Below are 18,025 nucleotides of genomic sequence, written 5' to 3'. Positions count from 1 at the left end.
ACTGGAATACGAGATATTTATAAATCACTTTGCTTTATTTAAATCAGCAGTCGGCAGGTATGCTATATGAAAAACCAAAACAAAAGGACAACCACAAATAAGATCAAGCTATAATATCTGTACTTGGCACTGGATGACCATCTTGTCGAGAGGAACACACACACACACACTCCAAAATACATGAGCCAAAAAACAGAAAATACCAGCTTACATGGTCTCCATGACACAACATTATCACAATTATTTCAGTAACACCAAACATTTGTAATTCCAAAACCTCAAATTCACCTTCACTAGAGCCAGTGAGTGAAAATCCATGAGAACGAGAAAGAAAAAGTGGCATGTTCCAAACACAGAGAAAAAAAAAGATTGACCGCATCATTGACCACATTCACACGGCAGCCATTTATGACATCAGAGCATTCGATTTTAAGAGCAAAATGTCCATCCGTCAATATGGTCAATTACATTCTGTAAGAGCATCTGTGATGACACTAATCCTAGCACCATGCAATCAACTCCTTCACTTTCCAAACAAACAAGTGTTAAGAGATCCTTTTAGTCTAAAGATTTGAAACATGGGGGTTGTTTCTTTAACATCTGACCTAGGGCCATCAAAATCAACCTCCCCAAGAGTAGGTTTTGAGCGGAACAGCTGTCCCTAAATCAGTTATTACGGGCAGAAACCTAATGTGCATCCAATGGCTGTGGCGATGCTTGATTTGTTGACAACTCTTTTCTCAGGGTGCATAGAACAATGCACTACAAAAACAGACATACAAGACAGTAAGACATGAATAACAGTCGCTCACAGAAAGGCATAACCTGGTCTCCTTTAAAACAGAAAATCAACAACACATCAGCCAATTATTAGGAACAAAGGGGTAGGCGGTTGCCACTAGAATCTCATTGGAATTAACTCATGGCCTATAGCTAAGCCCCTCCACAAACTGCTATGGTCCAATCACAGCGAAGCATAACATGGGCCAGACATACCTCTCCACAAATAGTTTTCCTATATGATAAAACATTATTTAAAAAAAGAAACGTCACGCACATATTTTTCCATTGCATATGGCAGGCCTTGTTGACGGATTTGGAAGAGATTTTGAAGGTCTGGTTCCAAAAATGAACCACGTGTAAAATCCATATTTACATTGGAATGAATGAGCCCAGCTGGAAGGCGTACAAGTGGGAGTGTCTAAGTGGGAGAGGGCGGGGCTTAACTAAAGGTGAATTGTGAGGGAATGGCAAGTGTTCTGTTAATCAAGTCCATGATCCATGGTTCATATATTTGAAACTCAATGCAGTGGAGTACTCTCCTTCCATTATTCAAAAAAGGCACCCTAAACCAAAACATTAAACATCTTCAACCTTAACCCGTAATAGGTTTTCTTGGTCGAGTTAACACATACCCTTCATTAACAAAAAAAAGAATCACAAAATCAAGAAAATTCTAGAGCATCTTCCCTCAAAGTTTGAATTGCATCTTTGAGTTGAAACATTTCCAAACTCTGCGGTGAGACAAGCATGTACCCATCCATAACAGAAATACAAAAAAAAAAAGGTGCAAGCAAGGAGCCCAACAAAGAAAACCTAGGGCAGTAGGGGGAATTCAAAAAATCTGCCTGTCAAAACCAGATTATAGGTCAATGATAGGCTACACAGCGACTGTCACTACAGTATGTATAAACACATCACTGGTAATCATAATTATTGACTTCACAGTGAAAATCCCAGGATGACATTTTAGACAAATTAGAAGGCCAGACAGAAACATTTCCCATGCAAGGTGCATTTAAAAAAAAAAAGGGCAAGAAGAAAAAAAAACAGTGTAAAACACTGTTATACAATACTGCAATACTTTTCTTCACAATATACCGTTATTTTCTTTGCTTGTAGAAAAAATATTTTAAGTTTTAACAGTTTTATTGCCCTACATGATGATTTGATCTTTAATTATATATCTTTTTACTTCATGAGTCATAACACAACAGTTGGCATATATATTGTAGTACTAAACTGCAATACCATTCTTTCGTGTTCAAGAAATGTAATAATTAAATCGGCAGCACATCTGCAATATGCACTCCTGAGGACTGGTGGTCGTAGCATTTAAATCTTCCCTCCCAAGCCCACCACTATCTATCTAAACTATTCCACCCGCAATCCTGATTTACGCTCAGCTGTGCCCCCTCATTCCTCTACACACAGCTGGGTAGAATCTAAGAATAGAGTGAGGTACAGATGAATGTCCGCCAACCATAGTGCCGTTGAGCGATGTCTAAATGATTATCAAGACAGAGAGTTTGGAATTGTGAATGGAGACATAGATGGGAGGCAGGGCAGGATGAAGAATGGCAGGGGTGTGTGTCTCTGCATTTGGGAGGGGTGCGGGGGGACGGGGGGCTTTATCTAACAGTCACCCCCAGCTTTTCCAGCACACGAATCCCCTTCTCCTGGTACTCCTCTCGTGTCAGCCAGAAGTTGTCCTTGTCTTTCATGATGTCGGCCAGCACAGCCCCGCCCAGGAAAACCATGTGCTTACGTCGTGGGGGGTCTTCAATCCGAATCTTGAATTTCTGCAGATAAGGAGAGAGTAAGCACAGCATTAGAGGAGGAGATAAGAAACGTTAAGGCTCATACATAGTCTGGATTTTCGGTGGTGGGGTGACCACCGAACTACAACATCACGTCACGAGCCGCGGTGAAGAGCAAACCACCGCCACCGCTCCAGCCCTTCTCTCTGTTTTTACTCACCACCGCTCAACGTTATTTCAGCTCCGGTGGTCAGCTCACCACCGGAGCGGTGGTCACCTCACCACCGAAAATCCAGACTATGAATAGGCCTTTAGACTCTCTCCCCGTATCCAAGAAGCAAATATATTATTGCTTTATTTTTATATATATATATATATGGTTCTGTGTCATGTATAAGGTTCTGTGTCAGTTCTCCATCAGATACTTCATCTTTTCTTTTATCATGTCTTACAGTATAAATATTTTTGTATTATCTTTTCTTTTCTCTAATCATGTCTCACAGTATTCTAATCATGTTGTATTTCTTTTATTTTTTGCAATCATATATTTTGATTCTTATTTCTTTCTTGTTTACAATCATGTTCTGGATGTTTTATTTGTGTCTTACATAGGTAGAGGCCTCGTATACGCCCCTTGGGCTTTTTGCCTCATCCTAGAACCTTCCATTTTCTATATTTGTATTTTTATTGCATTCATTTTTATACTGTGCTAAATAGATAAATACAAAAATGTACACAGCCTCATATGGATTGGCCTTTCAGAACAATTAGATATTTGTTAGTCCATTTGACAATGAAAAGATGTGGTCATATTGACACCACATACTAGCTGTTAAATCACTGATTCAATTGTAAGCAACAAGCCATCTAGTGGCTAATACAGCTACTACACCATAGAACAGGGGTTCTCAACCTTTTTGGCTGGGGACCCCCGGAAATGCTTTGACCATGCCTCGCGGTTAGAACTGAACTTAAAGACATGAATTGTGGGTGAGCTGGTTCAAAATTCGGATTCTTGGAAGGCCTCTCTCTGCCTCAGCGGCCAATTTTACACACAAAACAGGAACATGTGATGAAAAATGTGCAGGGGGAAATTAGTGGAAACAAACCTAAAATCCAGAATTAAATAAATACTGAACAGATTCAATTTAAATGTGTAATGTATGAGGATCCCTGAGCCTACTGAAAGTTTGTCGACATCTCCCTTCAGGACACGCTCCAGGTAGAGCTGTTTGAGCTCCCTTTCCAGTCGAGATGGCAGACCAGGGTACATGGTGGAACCTCCGGACAGCACTATGTGTTTGTAGAACTCAGACCTGGCCACAGACAAAGGCTGGTGTTAACTTTACACACAATAAGGAAGAGGGAAGTGTCTCCTCGATGGAAGGTTTAATTCCAAATACAATAAAGTATATCCATTTCATAAAATACAAAAGTGGGTTCAAATAAAATAAATTTACTTCAAAATTCAAACAGTGTTTTTGAAATACTAGTCTTTCCTTCCAGCATTCATAGCACTTTTAATTTTGTCGACTAAGACGCCTCATAGCATACCTGATACTCATCCATAGAGCGTCCCTCAGCATACTGTAGCTGGTATAAATATATTTGACCCCTCATAGCCTACCTGGTATCAATGTCTGCCGCATGGATGGTGTTGAAGAGCAGCTCAGCCACGCCCACCCCCTCCACGTTGATGAGATGGGGCTGGAACAGAGCCTCAGGAGCTTCGAACCTCTCCCCACCAAGTTTAATCACTCTGCCGTCAGGAAGCTGAGCACACACGCACGCGCACACACAGCCCCAAACACCCACACACATCCAAAGATTCTTAGGTTAACACAAATGAACTATTTTGATCAATGCAGGTGAAACCTGTGGAGGCCTGGTCGAATAAAACTACATTTCAGTGGTAGGATGCATCTATATGAACATTTTCATGTCAAGGAAGGACAGACACCCAAATCTATATGTATTTGTCTGCAGACCCCACATCTGAATACATATGTGTTAAACGTTTGAAAGATTATTCCATTCCATTCCATTCTTCTAAATATTTAATTGTGCACCATGTCACGGCTTCCACAGCTTGTGGATCGGCTAGTATAAAATAGGGTTAACGTGATAAACCCAAGTCATTTGGGAAAATGGCACATCATAACCATCAACTGTCCACTTTACTTCAGCACTGCATACGACCGGATGCTAAAATAGTCCATTTCAGTTCAATAAATAATACCGCCACTACTCCGTTTCCCCCTCTCTCGTAGTTAAATGACGACGACAACGCAGCTTCAAGTATTGGCTGAAGGCTCTATGATTTGCATGTTAACAACACAGTGATGGACACACCAACTGCATCATTACGTTGTGGTATGTACTTGACAAAGGGTTGGTCAATCGATGGACATAGTCTACAAGACAAACCGTGTTCCAAGTCAAATTAAAGTTTCCCTTTTTACCTCCTTTATGATGAATCCCTGTTCTGTTCTTTGGCTATATAGAAGTGTATATTTGTACGTCTCTAAATGTTTTGATGAATTGAACAAGGTGGACCCTCTTGTAAACAAGTGTAACGCTTTATTGGGTTTTATTGGGCTTTATTGGGTGCTTGAAATGTACTGTAATTCTGCAAACTGTTAATAAATATTTCAATCAACCAATCTTTCTGGAAATGCTTTGCACTGCCTTGTGGTTTCAGATATAGGCCTGCTTACAGATGGATAGGCCTTCAAGATTAAAAGCAACACACAACCTCCATTAATAATCGTTCTCTTTGCTTCAGCACTGCAGCCAGTTTTCTATGCAGTGCCAATGTTTTAATTTCTATGTATATTTAAACTAGGACCTAAGGATGACATGTTTTCTTCGACTGCAACCACAAGGGCTGTTCTGTGGCCATCTAGAAGCAGACAATGTATTTTGACACGGTCAGCTGCATTAAGTGTTTCTGTGTTGGAGGCAGGGGCCTGACAGTGCGTCTTTCATACAGACCAATGGGACAGTATGTGGCAGACAGCATAAAGGCTCCACTGATGGCTCCAGTTTGCACTCCGTAGAGGAAATCCCGAAAACGCCACGTCAGCATGTGAGGCTAGGACTCTGGCCCACACAGGAAATTATGTTACGGTTAGAGGTAAAGCAGTGAGAGGGGCGTGGGACGTATTGAGGTTCCTTCCCATCCGTCACCTTCCAAACTTAATTGGGCTTTGTGTATAGAATACCAAACTACTACGATAACTATAATTCCTTACTTTTTAAAAGTAACTTCCCCAACACTGGATATAACCCTAACTCTACTTCTGCTCTGGTCTAATGTAATGCATACGCTGGATAACTCCAATACATTCCAAACACACGGCAAGTACCCCCCCCCCCCCTCACTGTGACCGCTGTAGGATGAGAATACTGACCGTGTAGGACTCTACCAGCACCGTGGTCTCCAGTGCCAACTTCTGCTCCTGCTCAATGTTGTAGCCCACGTAGCAGAGCTTCTCCTTCATCATACGCACCGTCTCGAAGTCTGCCGAGTGGTTGAACGCGTAGCCTCGCAACAGCAGCAACTAACGCACAATGCACAACAGGAATGCAGTTGTGAAAAGTACTTTGACAACAAATGTTATACTGTAGTTAGTAGTAGTAGGTCGGTTCCGTTAATTGAAAGCAAATCAAGAAGTACAATGCATATATTTGATAGAATCAGTAGAACAGAAACAAAAATGTGTAGGCTGAAGCCATGCCTTATTGTTCTTAACCGTTAATGATCAAAGGCAGTGCAAGTGCAATTATTATTGTACCATGAGTCCCAGTATGTAGAGTACAATGTGTGTCAATGGGCTTCCTGCATTTATGTTCCTGGATTTATGTGGCTGAAACAAGAGATGTTGGCAAGATATGTTGAGACTGTGAGGGGTATCAGACTATCAGTACCTTGATGAGGTAGCGAGTGATGTCCCTTCCTGCGATGTCTAGGCGTCGTGTCAAGTGAGGCAGAGAGAAGCCCTCGTACACGGGGCAGATGTGGGTGACGCCATCTCCGGAGTCCACCACAACACCAGTTAGTAGACCTAAAGACAACAAAATTATGTCAGAACAGAAACATGAATGGTGCATGTATTCAGCACCTTTATCCAAGGTACAATACTTCACACACATGCCGTTGGAGGAATCGATGCAAGGAAACAACCTGCTCATCAGGAACAGTTCAGTGACTTGCTCAAGGACAGTTCCGACACTAACCCAGGGGGAGGGGGAGCATGGAATCTGGAGCCCAAGGTTCACCACTTTCCATACAGCTTAAGCAATCATTTAACCCATTTTGGGCGGGAACCCCTTTTGGTGTTTTAAACAATTTAGCTATTGAAAAATAGCAGATCTACAAGCTCATAGCACACCACCGAGTGGCGCTCTACGAGCTTGTAGGTCTGCTATTTTTTTTTAATCGTAAAAATGTGGCACAAATCTTTGAATACCGGTATATTCTTTCAAAGTGAATGTTTTTAACTCGGGTCTAAATGGGTTCCTTCATGTATATCAATCTGAGATAAACATGCATGCAAACATGTCACCAGGATGTTCTCACTTGCAAAGAATGCTTAATTTACAGTTGTGAGATTGGCTATTTTCTGTGAGCGAAATACAATTAGAGTCAGAGTAGAGCACAGCTGCACAGCTGCACATCTAGTGGTTTGCTGTGTTGCTCAAGGGCAGTTTGCCCATACATAACTGAAACCACCAATTCATTCTCCTGATTAAAGGCTCGTGAATTGAAGAGAATCATATCTGTGTTCCTCTTCCAAACCATTACACAGCTGTGTTTACCGTTTAGTATAATACCAAAACACTGAAACCCTTTATCTTATACAGACCGCTATAGAACAAATCATTGTACTATTGAGCAGAAATCTCAAATAGATGCCCCATCTGTTCAACTGGGAATGCGGTTAAACTGGAGAAGCACCATCAGGGTTAAAGGTTACACTGCCTGCGACACTGGAATTGAAACATCCACTAATTATTTAGTCACAAGCTCTTGTTGCTTGCTTTTCATTGATGAAATATTCATAAAACTCACTGGCCATGCACTTTCAACCTGGTGTCCCTATTTTGGGGTTTTAAAGGCGAAGATTTTAGTTTGCAGATCGGCTATTTGAGCTACCTTTGTCACACACAAAAGTAAAAAATAGGGCATTAATTTATTTTAAATAAATAAGAAGCAAGCGACAATATGCTTTGTTTTGCTGTCAACTGCCCAAAGGGACAAGGTTAAAGGCAATAAATTGTGGTTATTGTTTTAGTTATAGTTTTTATGTAAAATATGTATCTCTTATCTGCAATAACCTTCTCTACTTTTACAAAAATGTGATTAGGAAAACAATAATTCTAAAGTAATGTCCCATTACAAGTAGCATGTCTAAAGGTGCACAATGAGTTAGTGAACATACCTTGAGCGTAGAGAGTAAGGACTGCCTGGATGGCAATGTACACGCCTTGGAATTGGTAGGTTTCAAACATCACCTGACACATTGGAAGAAAAATAAATATGGTTCACAACTCAGCGCCACCTGGTGGTCACCAGTTTAGGCTTTGAGTGCCAATTCTCCCATTATAAAGAAAGAAAGAATTTGTAATTCTATTATGCATGTAATGTGCACATCATCACCTGTACACCAGATTAGAGGAATTTTCAAAATATGGATAAAAAAAAGAGAATATAAAATATTGGAAGTTACAATGGGTTTGTATAGGAAGGGGGCGGGGCAATTCAAATGCATATCAAATATCTAAATAAATACTGAATCAAGCAACTTAAAAACTGTCTGAGGTGTTCACATAAGCCAGAGTACATGATGAAATGACCAAAAGGTTTTTTGAAAGTGAAATATCCCTTTAATATAAGTTAATATTTATATGCAAGAGTTACTGCAGACTCTTTAATAGTGCAAATGTTGATAGGACTGGTACAGTATGAATCATTCAAACGTGACCTCCCACCAGTGAGATGGCTGCTTCCACACTGCATTAGTCAAAGTGAATCGTGGTTCCTTGGCACTGAACTAAGCAGCAGCAGAAGTGCTAGTGGGGACTGAGGCACTTTAAAAAGGAAGCACCCATGATAGCAGAGATGCGAGACATATGGCATTGCTGTGTGGATTTATGAATTTGAAGAGACTTTATATTAGAAAAGTATTACGAAAGGCAGATGACACATTCTGAAATTATTTGTAAATCATATTAATCAAAGTTAAACTGTAAACACCTGCAGTTAATATGTTGTGTAAATCAAACAGCAACACAGTGATTTTTTTTAGCAGTCAAGCTAGAGGAAACCAATGTAGATTACAATTATGATTAGCTGATTTAGGTTTTGCTGCTAATTCTACTTAATAAACTTAATAAATCGTCCCTGAATCATATACATTACTATTTTATGCCCATATATGGACATTACTGTATCTGTCTCTCTGCGTCAATTATTCCATTGACGCAATGTGTGTGTCGAAGTAAGTGGGGTGAACGGTTCTCGAGTTACGTGCATTCCAGCCGTACACACAGACAGAGACATGATGCATTTGTAGATAGATATATCTCCTATATCTCCTTAATAGACATAAGCTCTAAAAGACTACCTGATTATAGGTTTCATGATCTTCTAGACCCTATAAAAAGGTAGTATCAGGCCATCATTCATACAAGAAAGCTACGCTAGGCTGGGAAGCGAGTCACGCTTGATAGTTCACATAATATGATTTCTTGCTACTTTCTGAGTGGCAGCCAAAAACAACGTGTGTCGTGAGTGGAATCATTTTTCTGGGTAAACAGTTCCATGCAGAGTTCAGTATGCTGTGAACTACAATGCATAGAAAGTGGAAGCGGATGTTAAAGCATATCGTGTTGAGTCATCAATCCTCTTATCTTTTGTCTTACAGTCAGACACCCTGTATGGCGTAAGAGATGGTAAGTGCCTTAAAAGGTGTTTCTGTTGAAAAGAATGACGGCCGTGTGAAGTGAGGGGCGCTATATATATATATATATATATTTTTTTTTTTTATGACGTAATTATCAGACAAAACAAACATTAAACTCTGTCCATGTCAATGGCATTTTTAATGTTTAAGCAAAAACAAACTTATACCTCAATTGACATCCATCTCCACTATTCATCCAGACCATGTCAAATTAAAGTTATAACATAAATATTAACACAAACCTCAATGATCTTTTCCCTGTTTTTGGTGGGGTTCATGGGTGGCTCAGTGAGCAGGATCTTACAGTTGGGTGACTCGATGTTGAGTTTCCCAGGACCGAAGGTGTAGTCCCACAAGTGCTTCATGTCATCCCAGTTCCTGACAATGCCGTTCTCCATGGGGTAGTTCACCTCTAGCATGGAGCGCAGCTCGCTGGCCTCATCCCCGACCATCAGGTCCTGGTAATAAGATCAAGAGATCGTCAGACGTGGAGCCACCTCAGAATCTGTCCTGATGCTACGGTTTCTTAATTTTGCACTTCACTCAGATACCTGCTCAGACTAGTCAGGACAATTTGAGAACCCATCGTCAAAAATGTAAAAAAAAACAATTCCTTTGAATTTTTCTGGAAAGGAGAGACTCCTTTTGTGATCCCTCCTGAGGTTTCTTACTTTTCTTTCATTTATAATTTCACCCTAAATGTTTTTCCTGGGGACAAGGGAAGTTGTGTTAACTTTGGGCCTGTAAAGCCTGTTTAAACTCGTAAACAGTGATTAAAGGCTATACAAATAAACTTTAGTTGATTAAGATCTAACAGAGTGAACATTAACAACACTCATTAAAAGCAGAAACAAGACAAATTCCATGCCATACCACAGAGGCAAGAGTTGTTTAAAAGTCAAAAGTATCATGTTATATTTTCTGACTGAAATTAGTCAATAATAATGATGCATTATTAACACATCTGCATCTAGCATAAATTGTTATAGAGAAACCAAACTCTGAGATGCAAAACTACAAATGTGTACCAAACGGAAACATACTGTATTTCTATTTTGCACATGTGCAAAGGAGGGAGATTAGAGTACGCAATTATTTTGTACCCTACCCCTTCTTCTCATTAGGCCATTGGTTGTAACTGGTTCAGTTTCAGTATATTGGGTTATTGAATAACGGACTTCAGCATGAAAGTGAAATCCAGTCTATCTTAGGCCCAGGCTACACGTATATGGATCTTTTGCTAAACTGATATTTTCTTCCTCCGTTTTAGAAAAAGATTCCTGACCATACGACAGAGATATCCGAGTCCACACACAAACGCAGAAACGCATTGAACACAGGATAAAATCACTGCAGTAGCAGGTTTCAATTGTAGGCTATAAATTATTGACACTTTACCATTGCTCTGGCACAGAAAATAGCAGAGTCAGACCTATAGAAGTGTCCACAACCACTTGTGAGCTTGTAGAGTGGCTATATTTTCGAGGTGTATAATAAATGTCACGTTATAATGTCGGCTAATAAAAGTTCACACGCGCACACTGTCGGCATGCAGGCGCAACAGGAGAGAGCCATATGCACACAGCGACCCACTGTATACTTTCTTCTCACCATTCACACCTCTCTCTCTCTCTCTCTCTCTCTGCAGCCCATCTCTCTCCCCCCATGACCATAGTTTCACATGGCTATGCTGCACACCTATATATTGTTCAAGCTTCGCACTCTGCACCAATACAAATTAAATCACCAGTCCGCACTGGACGAGTAGGCTGATATATTTATTATTGGATGCAGCAGAGCAGAGCCTTTGCTCGCTGCAGTTGATGCAACATATAAGTTTTAAAGTTGTTAACAGTGATACATAAACATGAACAATTGGATAGATAGTCCGTGTAGTTTCCATGCAGGAACAAGCTGCATTTCTCACCTAATTATAGTAAAAATGCGCTAATAAGCTGTGACATAATTGTTTCTCAAAAACTCTGTTTCGCATGACTACACAGATCCGGATACCGGTATGTTCGAAAATATTCACTTATTTATCCGTTTCCAAAAACCTCCGTTTGAGTGGCCGAAAACGCTGTTTGCGTGTGGCTGAAAGGCCTAAACGCACATTTTTTTTTAGCAAAAGATCCATATACGTGTAGCCTGGGCCTTAATGGGTTAATGATTCCAGTCAGAGCCTATCCGATAATTACGAGATCACAAATTAATCCCTGCAAAAGAAAATATACTAATACTCAACTCAAAAGGTGTGGGCAGCTAAAGACTAAAGAAGTAATTGCTACACCGTACCCAAATGTTAGAATATGTTAAGAAAAAGGCAGATTACGTTGACACAAGACAATTTACACAACACGTGTTCTCTTTGAGAAGCAAAATCATTCCTCTTGTGTATGCACACACCAACATTTTAAACACAAACATGTTGTCACTTACCATTTTCCTGTTATTCTATAGATTTTTGTAGGGTGAGAGATGAGTGCAGGAGGGCAGATTAATAGGCATGTAATAGGCATAATTAAGAACAGCTTACAATTGAACACATCACTTCCACTCAAATGGAATTGTGGAGTGACACTGTGACAGACTTTAGTTATTCATATTCAATGAGGTGCGAGTGCAGGTAGATTCACATTTGGTTGCCGGCTCCGACGCACCTGTCCTTGTAGATGTGCACAAGGCCTTTTCGCTACAAAATATATCAAATAAATGAAGAAGGATAGGTAGGCTTACCTTGATTTCGATGTTGCCAACTTTGGCTGTGGAGCGAATGATTGGCCTGCCAACCAATGCAGGGAAGATGTGCTCTGGGAAGTTGGAGCCTGCATAGCCACACTTGACAAACTAGGAATTGACAAAATATGACGTAACGTAAGTAACACTAGAATACCACAAACATTCTGTTGATTAAAATAATTATAATAATTTAGGGTTGCATGCAGATATCCAACATTCATCTGCATGCGAGAAAATTAAAATATTATATATTAAATAATATATATTAAAACCAAGGAAAATCTACAGAAATAGGTTAAGAAAAAAAAGAACGTCAACAGATTAGGTCACAAGACAAGACACTGTACACTCGTACAGTAGGCAATATAAACAGCAAATAATGGGTCACAGCACCACTTCTCACCATACTATAATAGGTATCAAAAACGAAACAGCAACATCCTATTGCTATCACGCATCAAAATATTGTGCTCGTCAGGGTGAAGGGTCCCCACTCCACATATGCTCATTTTGGGGGGCCGTGGCCTGAAAGGTTTGGGATCCCTTGCACGACAACACTACACTCCGGGACATTACAGATTAAAAAGAAAAAAACATTACACTCTCATCCCTAGGTCAATGGACAAGGCAAGTTTGGACAAATTTGTACATCCCTCAAAATAATTAGAGATAGCGCTTTTATCCAAGGTGCTTTACATTACACTACATCATTACATTCACCAGCAACAACCTGCACATCGGGAGCAATTAGGAGTTCAAAGTCTTGCTCAAGGACACTTCGACACCAACTCTGGGGGAGCCTGGGATCAAACTAGGAACCTTGCAGTTCTCCAATTGGCCACCCCTGAGCCACTGCCACGGTTAAATAGTGTTGCTGTGTGCCCACGGTAAATATACAAATAACCCAAAAAGTCAACTCTTATCAACGCCCGCCCCTCTGATGTCATATTTCAGCAGGCAGATACGCATTTAGGAATATTTCATATAAACTAACTTTATAGTTTATATGAGAGAACAGTCAATAATAAAATAAATCTCTCTCTCTACTGGTACTCATTATATGATGCTCATAGTCACATAGGTGAACACATAGGTGAACACGGACAAAGCTGTTCCTTGGAGTGGTTGCACCACTCAAAAATTACCACACTGACATTGTTCTGAGCCTTCACTTATGCCTTCAGAAGTGAGGACTGCAGCAGCTGACCATGAAAAGTGCAAGCACTCTGTGAAGGCCTTATGTGCCACAACAAGGCACCACGAAGATGATCAGTAATGGGTAACTTATAACAAAAGCTTCAATACAGAGCACAGCACGCCCATGCTGGGAAATCTCTACTTGCATTCATATTCTTGACGAAAATATTTATTCTAAGAGTGTTGAGTGTACTGGGCGGGCAGTTGAGTGGGATGCTGCATCAACTAAATGTTTGAAACTTGCATAATGTTTCCCCTCAGTGCCCACAGCTTCCTCCTGTCTCTGTGCATGTAAACACTTGTACACTGTACACTTTTAATCTAACTGCAAAGACTACATCAATTATAAGAAACATTCTAAATGTTCTTTCAGGGAACTTTCATTTGACATTAGCAGAGCTCCTTGTTTGGAGATGTACCACATACAACTCAGTGAATGAATAGAGAAAACACTAATGCAAATATAATGGGGGGGAAAAGCAGATCTTCAACATTCAAACAGCTAACCAAAGCCTAATACCTTGTAATCTCTTGCAGCAGAGGTGGCAACGTTCCTTACATGGAAGAATAGTTTCTGACTTCCTCACTGACAAGTAAAAGACTGTTTACTTACTTCACCATGTCTAATTCAACTTGGTTTTATATACTTTGTTTATTGGTTTTATTTAATGTTAAAAGGATCCCTGGCTAATAAGACAAATATGCCAACACATTATACTTTCCCTCTATAACTAAAATTACAGAGGGCAAGTATAATGTTTTAAGGCATATTTGTCTTATTAGCCAGGGATCCTTTTAAGAACTTAACTTAGGCATCAGGCAATATAGTCCAGACAATTACTTAATTAATTCCCTTGAAATGTTATAGTCAAACACAAGGCCAGTCTGAGGATAAGTCATCGTTTATAATGCCTGCTGACGACACACACACACACACACACACACACACACACACACACACACACACACACACACACACACACACACACACACACACGTGTTAGCCAATTCGTAGTATTGTCAATAAGAATAACTAGCTGGCAAAGTGATTGAGAAGAATGACATATGAGACAGACAACAGCTAGTACAGCACCTTACACTTGTATGTTATTAGGGCTGCATGCTATGATTATTGTGTGTGTGTGTGTGTGTGTGTGTGTGTCATGAAAAGTGGAATGTGCAAACAGCAGCAAGATTCGTGAGCTGCTGTGATAGGATATCAAATGGAACACAACCACCCTAAAGACTAATCTTCGTGTGTATTCCTGCAGATCACTGCATCGAGTGATTGTGGCAAATAGAAATGGATTTATTGGAGATTCTGATTTTCAATTGTACATACATTTTGCTTTGATTGTTCCACTTTTTTCTTTGGCAATTATGTAAGCATATGTTTTCTCATGCCAATAAAGCCCGTTGAATTGAGTGAGTGCCACTGCCACCATTGTTTTTTTAATACAGTTAAATAATTATGTCAGTCATGTCTTTGTATATTTAGGTTATTTGTCGTATGTGCCCTGTCCAACTTCAAAGCCTAAAAGCTAAATAGAAATGTATTTTGTATTCATAATGTACTCCAATGTTCAACAGAAACACAAATAGATAGTTCATCGCAATGTATTCAGTGACAATCGTCAGGCAAGATGTCATAATCGTGACAGCCCTACAGCTGACACACACATTCCTTTTAACTAAACCCGGTCAGTCGATGCTAACGGCGGTTAGCCGGGCTTGCTAACGACAATACTTCCTGTTTGTGTGATACTGATTATCCCCAAAAAGAAGCGGGCTCTGTGAGATATATCGTAGCAATGCAGTCGGTTGTTAAACTTACCCCTGTTCCATTGTCACAAACCACTACTTTCCGTCCCTGACTGTCCATGTTTGGATCCTGGAACTGAAACAAGCAAGCAGCTTCCCCTCAACCCCTGCCTGCCTGGCTGCCTGACCTGCACTAGTACTTTCTTGAAGGCGGAAGTCAGTCACACCACACCACCAGTCCAGAGCTTAGAGTATAGAGCCTAGACAGAGTTACGACATTGAGGGGGCAGAAAACTGAGCGCCCGAGCGCGGTTCATGCAGCCTGGAGGCAGTGCCGGTTCTAATATTTAGGTGGCCCTAAGCAAGATTATTTTCTGTGAGCATGCACTGCCACAAGGGGGGGGGGGGGGGGGGGGGGGGGGGGTCAGCACCCAGAAAGAAATTGTAAATTTGAGATGAAAATCCTTCAATCTGGTGCACTTTGAAATCAAAATTAAGAGGTTAAAGAACTACACACATCATATTAGATTCATCTTTACTGCGCTATTGCCATCAATTCAATCAACCAACTGCAATCAACTGCAAACCATTTCACCTGGGGGAAGTTGGCCACAAGTGTATTGATTGTATATTTGCAACTTGCATTCAACTGCATGTGGCATATTATTAAAATTATTCTGTTGTGTCTTGTGTGAGGGCAGTGGTTGGCAACTTTGATGATGGAGAGGGCCACTATGGGTGGGTTCGGAAATGCGCCCTGAACGCACTGGTGTGCTCTCTTGTCGTTTATTCAGTGCACTCGGTGCATTGTCGTTCGAAAATCCAGTGCGCTGCGCACCGAGTGTGCCGACTCAGTGCCCGTACGGAGCAACCCTACCCTGAAGCTGGGGTTGTCCGGTGTCGGCGGTGTGAATCAAGGGGCCAGCTAGGCACTCCAATGTTGAAGCGCTGGTCCCTAGTGGTAAGAGGAAGGACTGCAGGCGGACCCGTGGATTCTTGACGAGGAAACCCCGTGCAACCGAGCGCCCAATGTAAAGCCCAGGTGCACTCTGGGTGCACTTCCGCATTTGGACACCAAAATTTGGTGTCCAAATGCGGAAGTGAAATGCTGAATCAGCGAAAAGACGGTACTTCCGGCAGCCTTCCGGGTGCTTCAAAACGCCACTGAGCAACTTCCACTGACATGAATAGTGGAGGGGGCGGAGCTTCGCGCTAGTTTAGTCTCTATCCTTTTAATACTCTATGGTGTGAATGCGTCACAGCTGTGGTCGTTCGTAAATAAGGCACACTGTGACGTCACCGCCCACCACAATCAACAAACTGACCACATTCCCGGTCGGGCACGTTCGGAAATACCGCACCGGAGCGCACTCGCCTATTAGTTTGCATTGCACAGTGGGCTCAGTGCGCTATTTACGAACGCGCCCATGTCACACTCACTCCAGAGGGCCACAATGCATATAGTCAACTCAAACAAAGCTCAAACTGCGACATGTTTTGAGCTATTTTTAGCTACCGGTATTTCTGAATTGGAATCCTGAAAAGTTACATTTTTATTTAATTTGAAATACATTTATATGTTAACTTTATGAACTTAAATGCAAATAAATTGGACATGTTTGGAATTGTAACAGCTGAAATCAATAATATATCAGTATTCAGATATTAACCTGCGGGCCGCATTAAGTGAAGGTGGCGGACACATGTGGCCACCAGTATTAACCTGTGGGTCACATTAAGACTGTTGCAGACCCCTGCATTAAGTGAAGGTCAGGGCCAAATGTGTCTCCTAGGCCGCCAGTTGATATTAACCTGCGGGCTGCATTAAGTGAAGGTGGTGGCCACATGAGTGTCGCAAATATCAGCAATTTAAATTGTAGTAAATTGTGTGCAGCATGACAGCTGTTTTAAAATATAGATTTATAAAGGGATGTATTTAAGATGGCCTGGGTGTGGCCATTACTGAGGTGTACCATTAAGTGCAGCAGCACTGATTAGCTACACCTGGCCTACGGAGCACCTGCTCCATGGATTACACCTCAGTAATGTCCGTGCCCATCGCACCCCTCTCTGAATTCGTCTATATGGGAAGTAGCACCTAGGTATCAACCTTGCTGGCACGATGGCTGCAGTCTGAATATGGCCAATAGACAGCTCTATGTGTGTCCCTGGGTCTGTCCCTGGGTCTGTACAAGTTTTGAGAATGTGTACTTTTATTGAGTATTTTACTTTTTCTGTACTTTTACTTTTTCTTTACAAGGAAAAAAATCATACTTTTAATCCGCTACATTAAAATTGGACACCTTTCGTTACTCGCTACACATATTTCAGTGCAAAATATGCAGGCTTGCTTGATTTCACAATCCCGCATTTTCCGCATAAAGTTTATATCGCCTAACTCATTCGTTCACATGAAAAAGGTGAAAAAGCTGGACAGAAGCGCCCGTCTCGCTGGTCGTTAAAGTTGATAGCGGTTTCAACTTTCTCCCTCAATAATGTCATCCACATTTGTCCAGTGTTTAGCCCTACTGCAGGCTTTGTTGACTAGATTTAGAAGACATTTTCAAGTTCTTGCTACTGAAATGATCGATTATTTTTATGGATAAATCATTTAACATGCAACAATGGGTGACAGAAGGACAGCTTGCCCTCGCAGAGTGGAGTGGGTGGGGCTTAATTAGTGAAGGGCTAATTATAATGTCTGTTTTGCAATGGCTCTCCCCATTCAACGAGCCCTAAATTACTGTGGACTGTTGACTATGAAACATATTTTGTGTGAGCCATGCATGCACCCTGAGGGTGCATGTATGTAAACACAAA

General features: G+C 41.0%; 1 protein-coding gene across 1 annotated transcript; it reads right to left on the bottom strand.

Annotated features, from left to right (window-relative positions):
• Positions 1–14: 14 nt before the first annotated feature.
• LOC308313200 (actin-related protein 2-B-like) lies at positions 15–15,409 on the bottom strand. The gene is made up of 9 exons (XM_080760182.1): positions 15,279–15,409; positions 12,245–12,355; positions 9,751–9,966; positions 7,985–8,057; positions 6,471–6,607; positions 5,954–6,103; positions 4,168–4,313; positions 3,724–3,856; positions 15–2,582 (listed from the first exon to the last, which is right to left on the bottom strand). Exons 1-9 carry the CDS (start codon positions 15,324–15,326, stop codon positions 2,412–2,414), a joined length of 1,185 nt encoding a protein of 394 aa, XP_080616308.1. The 5' UTR covers positions 15,327–15,409; the 3' UTR covers positions 15–2,411.
• Positions 15,410–18,025: the final 2,616 nt, after the last annotated feature.

Source organism: Protomyctophum bolini (assembly GCF_963924005.1).
Source record: "Protomyctophum bolini genome assembly, chromosome: 3".
Lineage (NCBI taxonomy): Eukaryota > Metazoa > Chordata > Actinopteri > Myctophiformes > Myctophidae > Protomyctophum > Protomyctophum bolini.
This window is presented reverse-complemented; position numbering and strand designations above follow the sequence as displayed.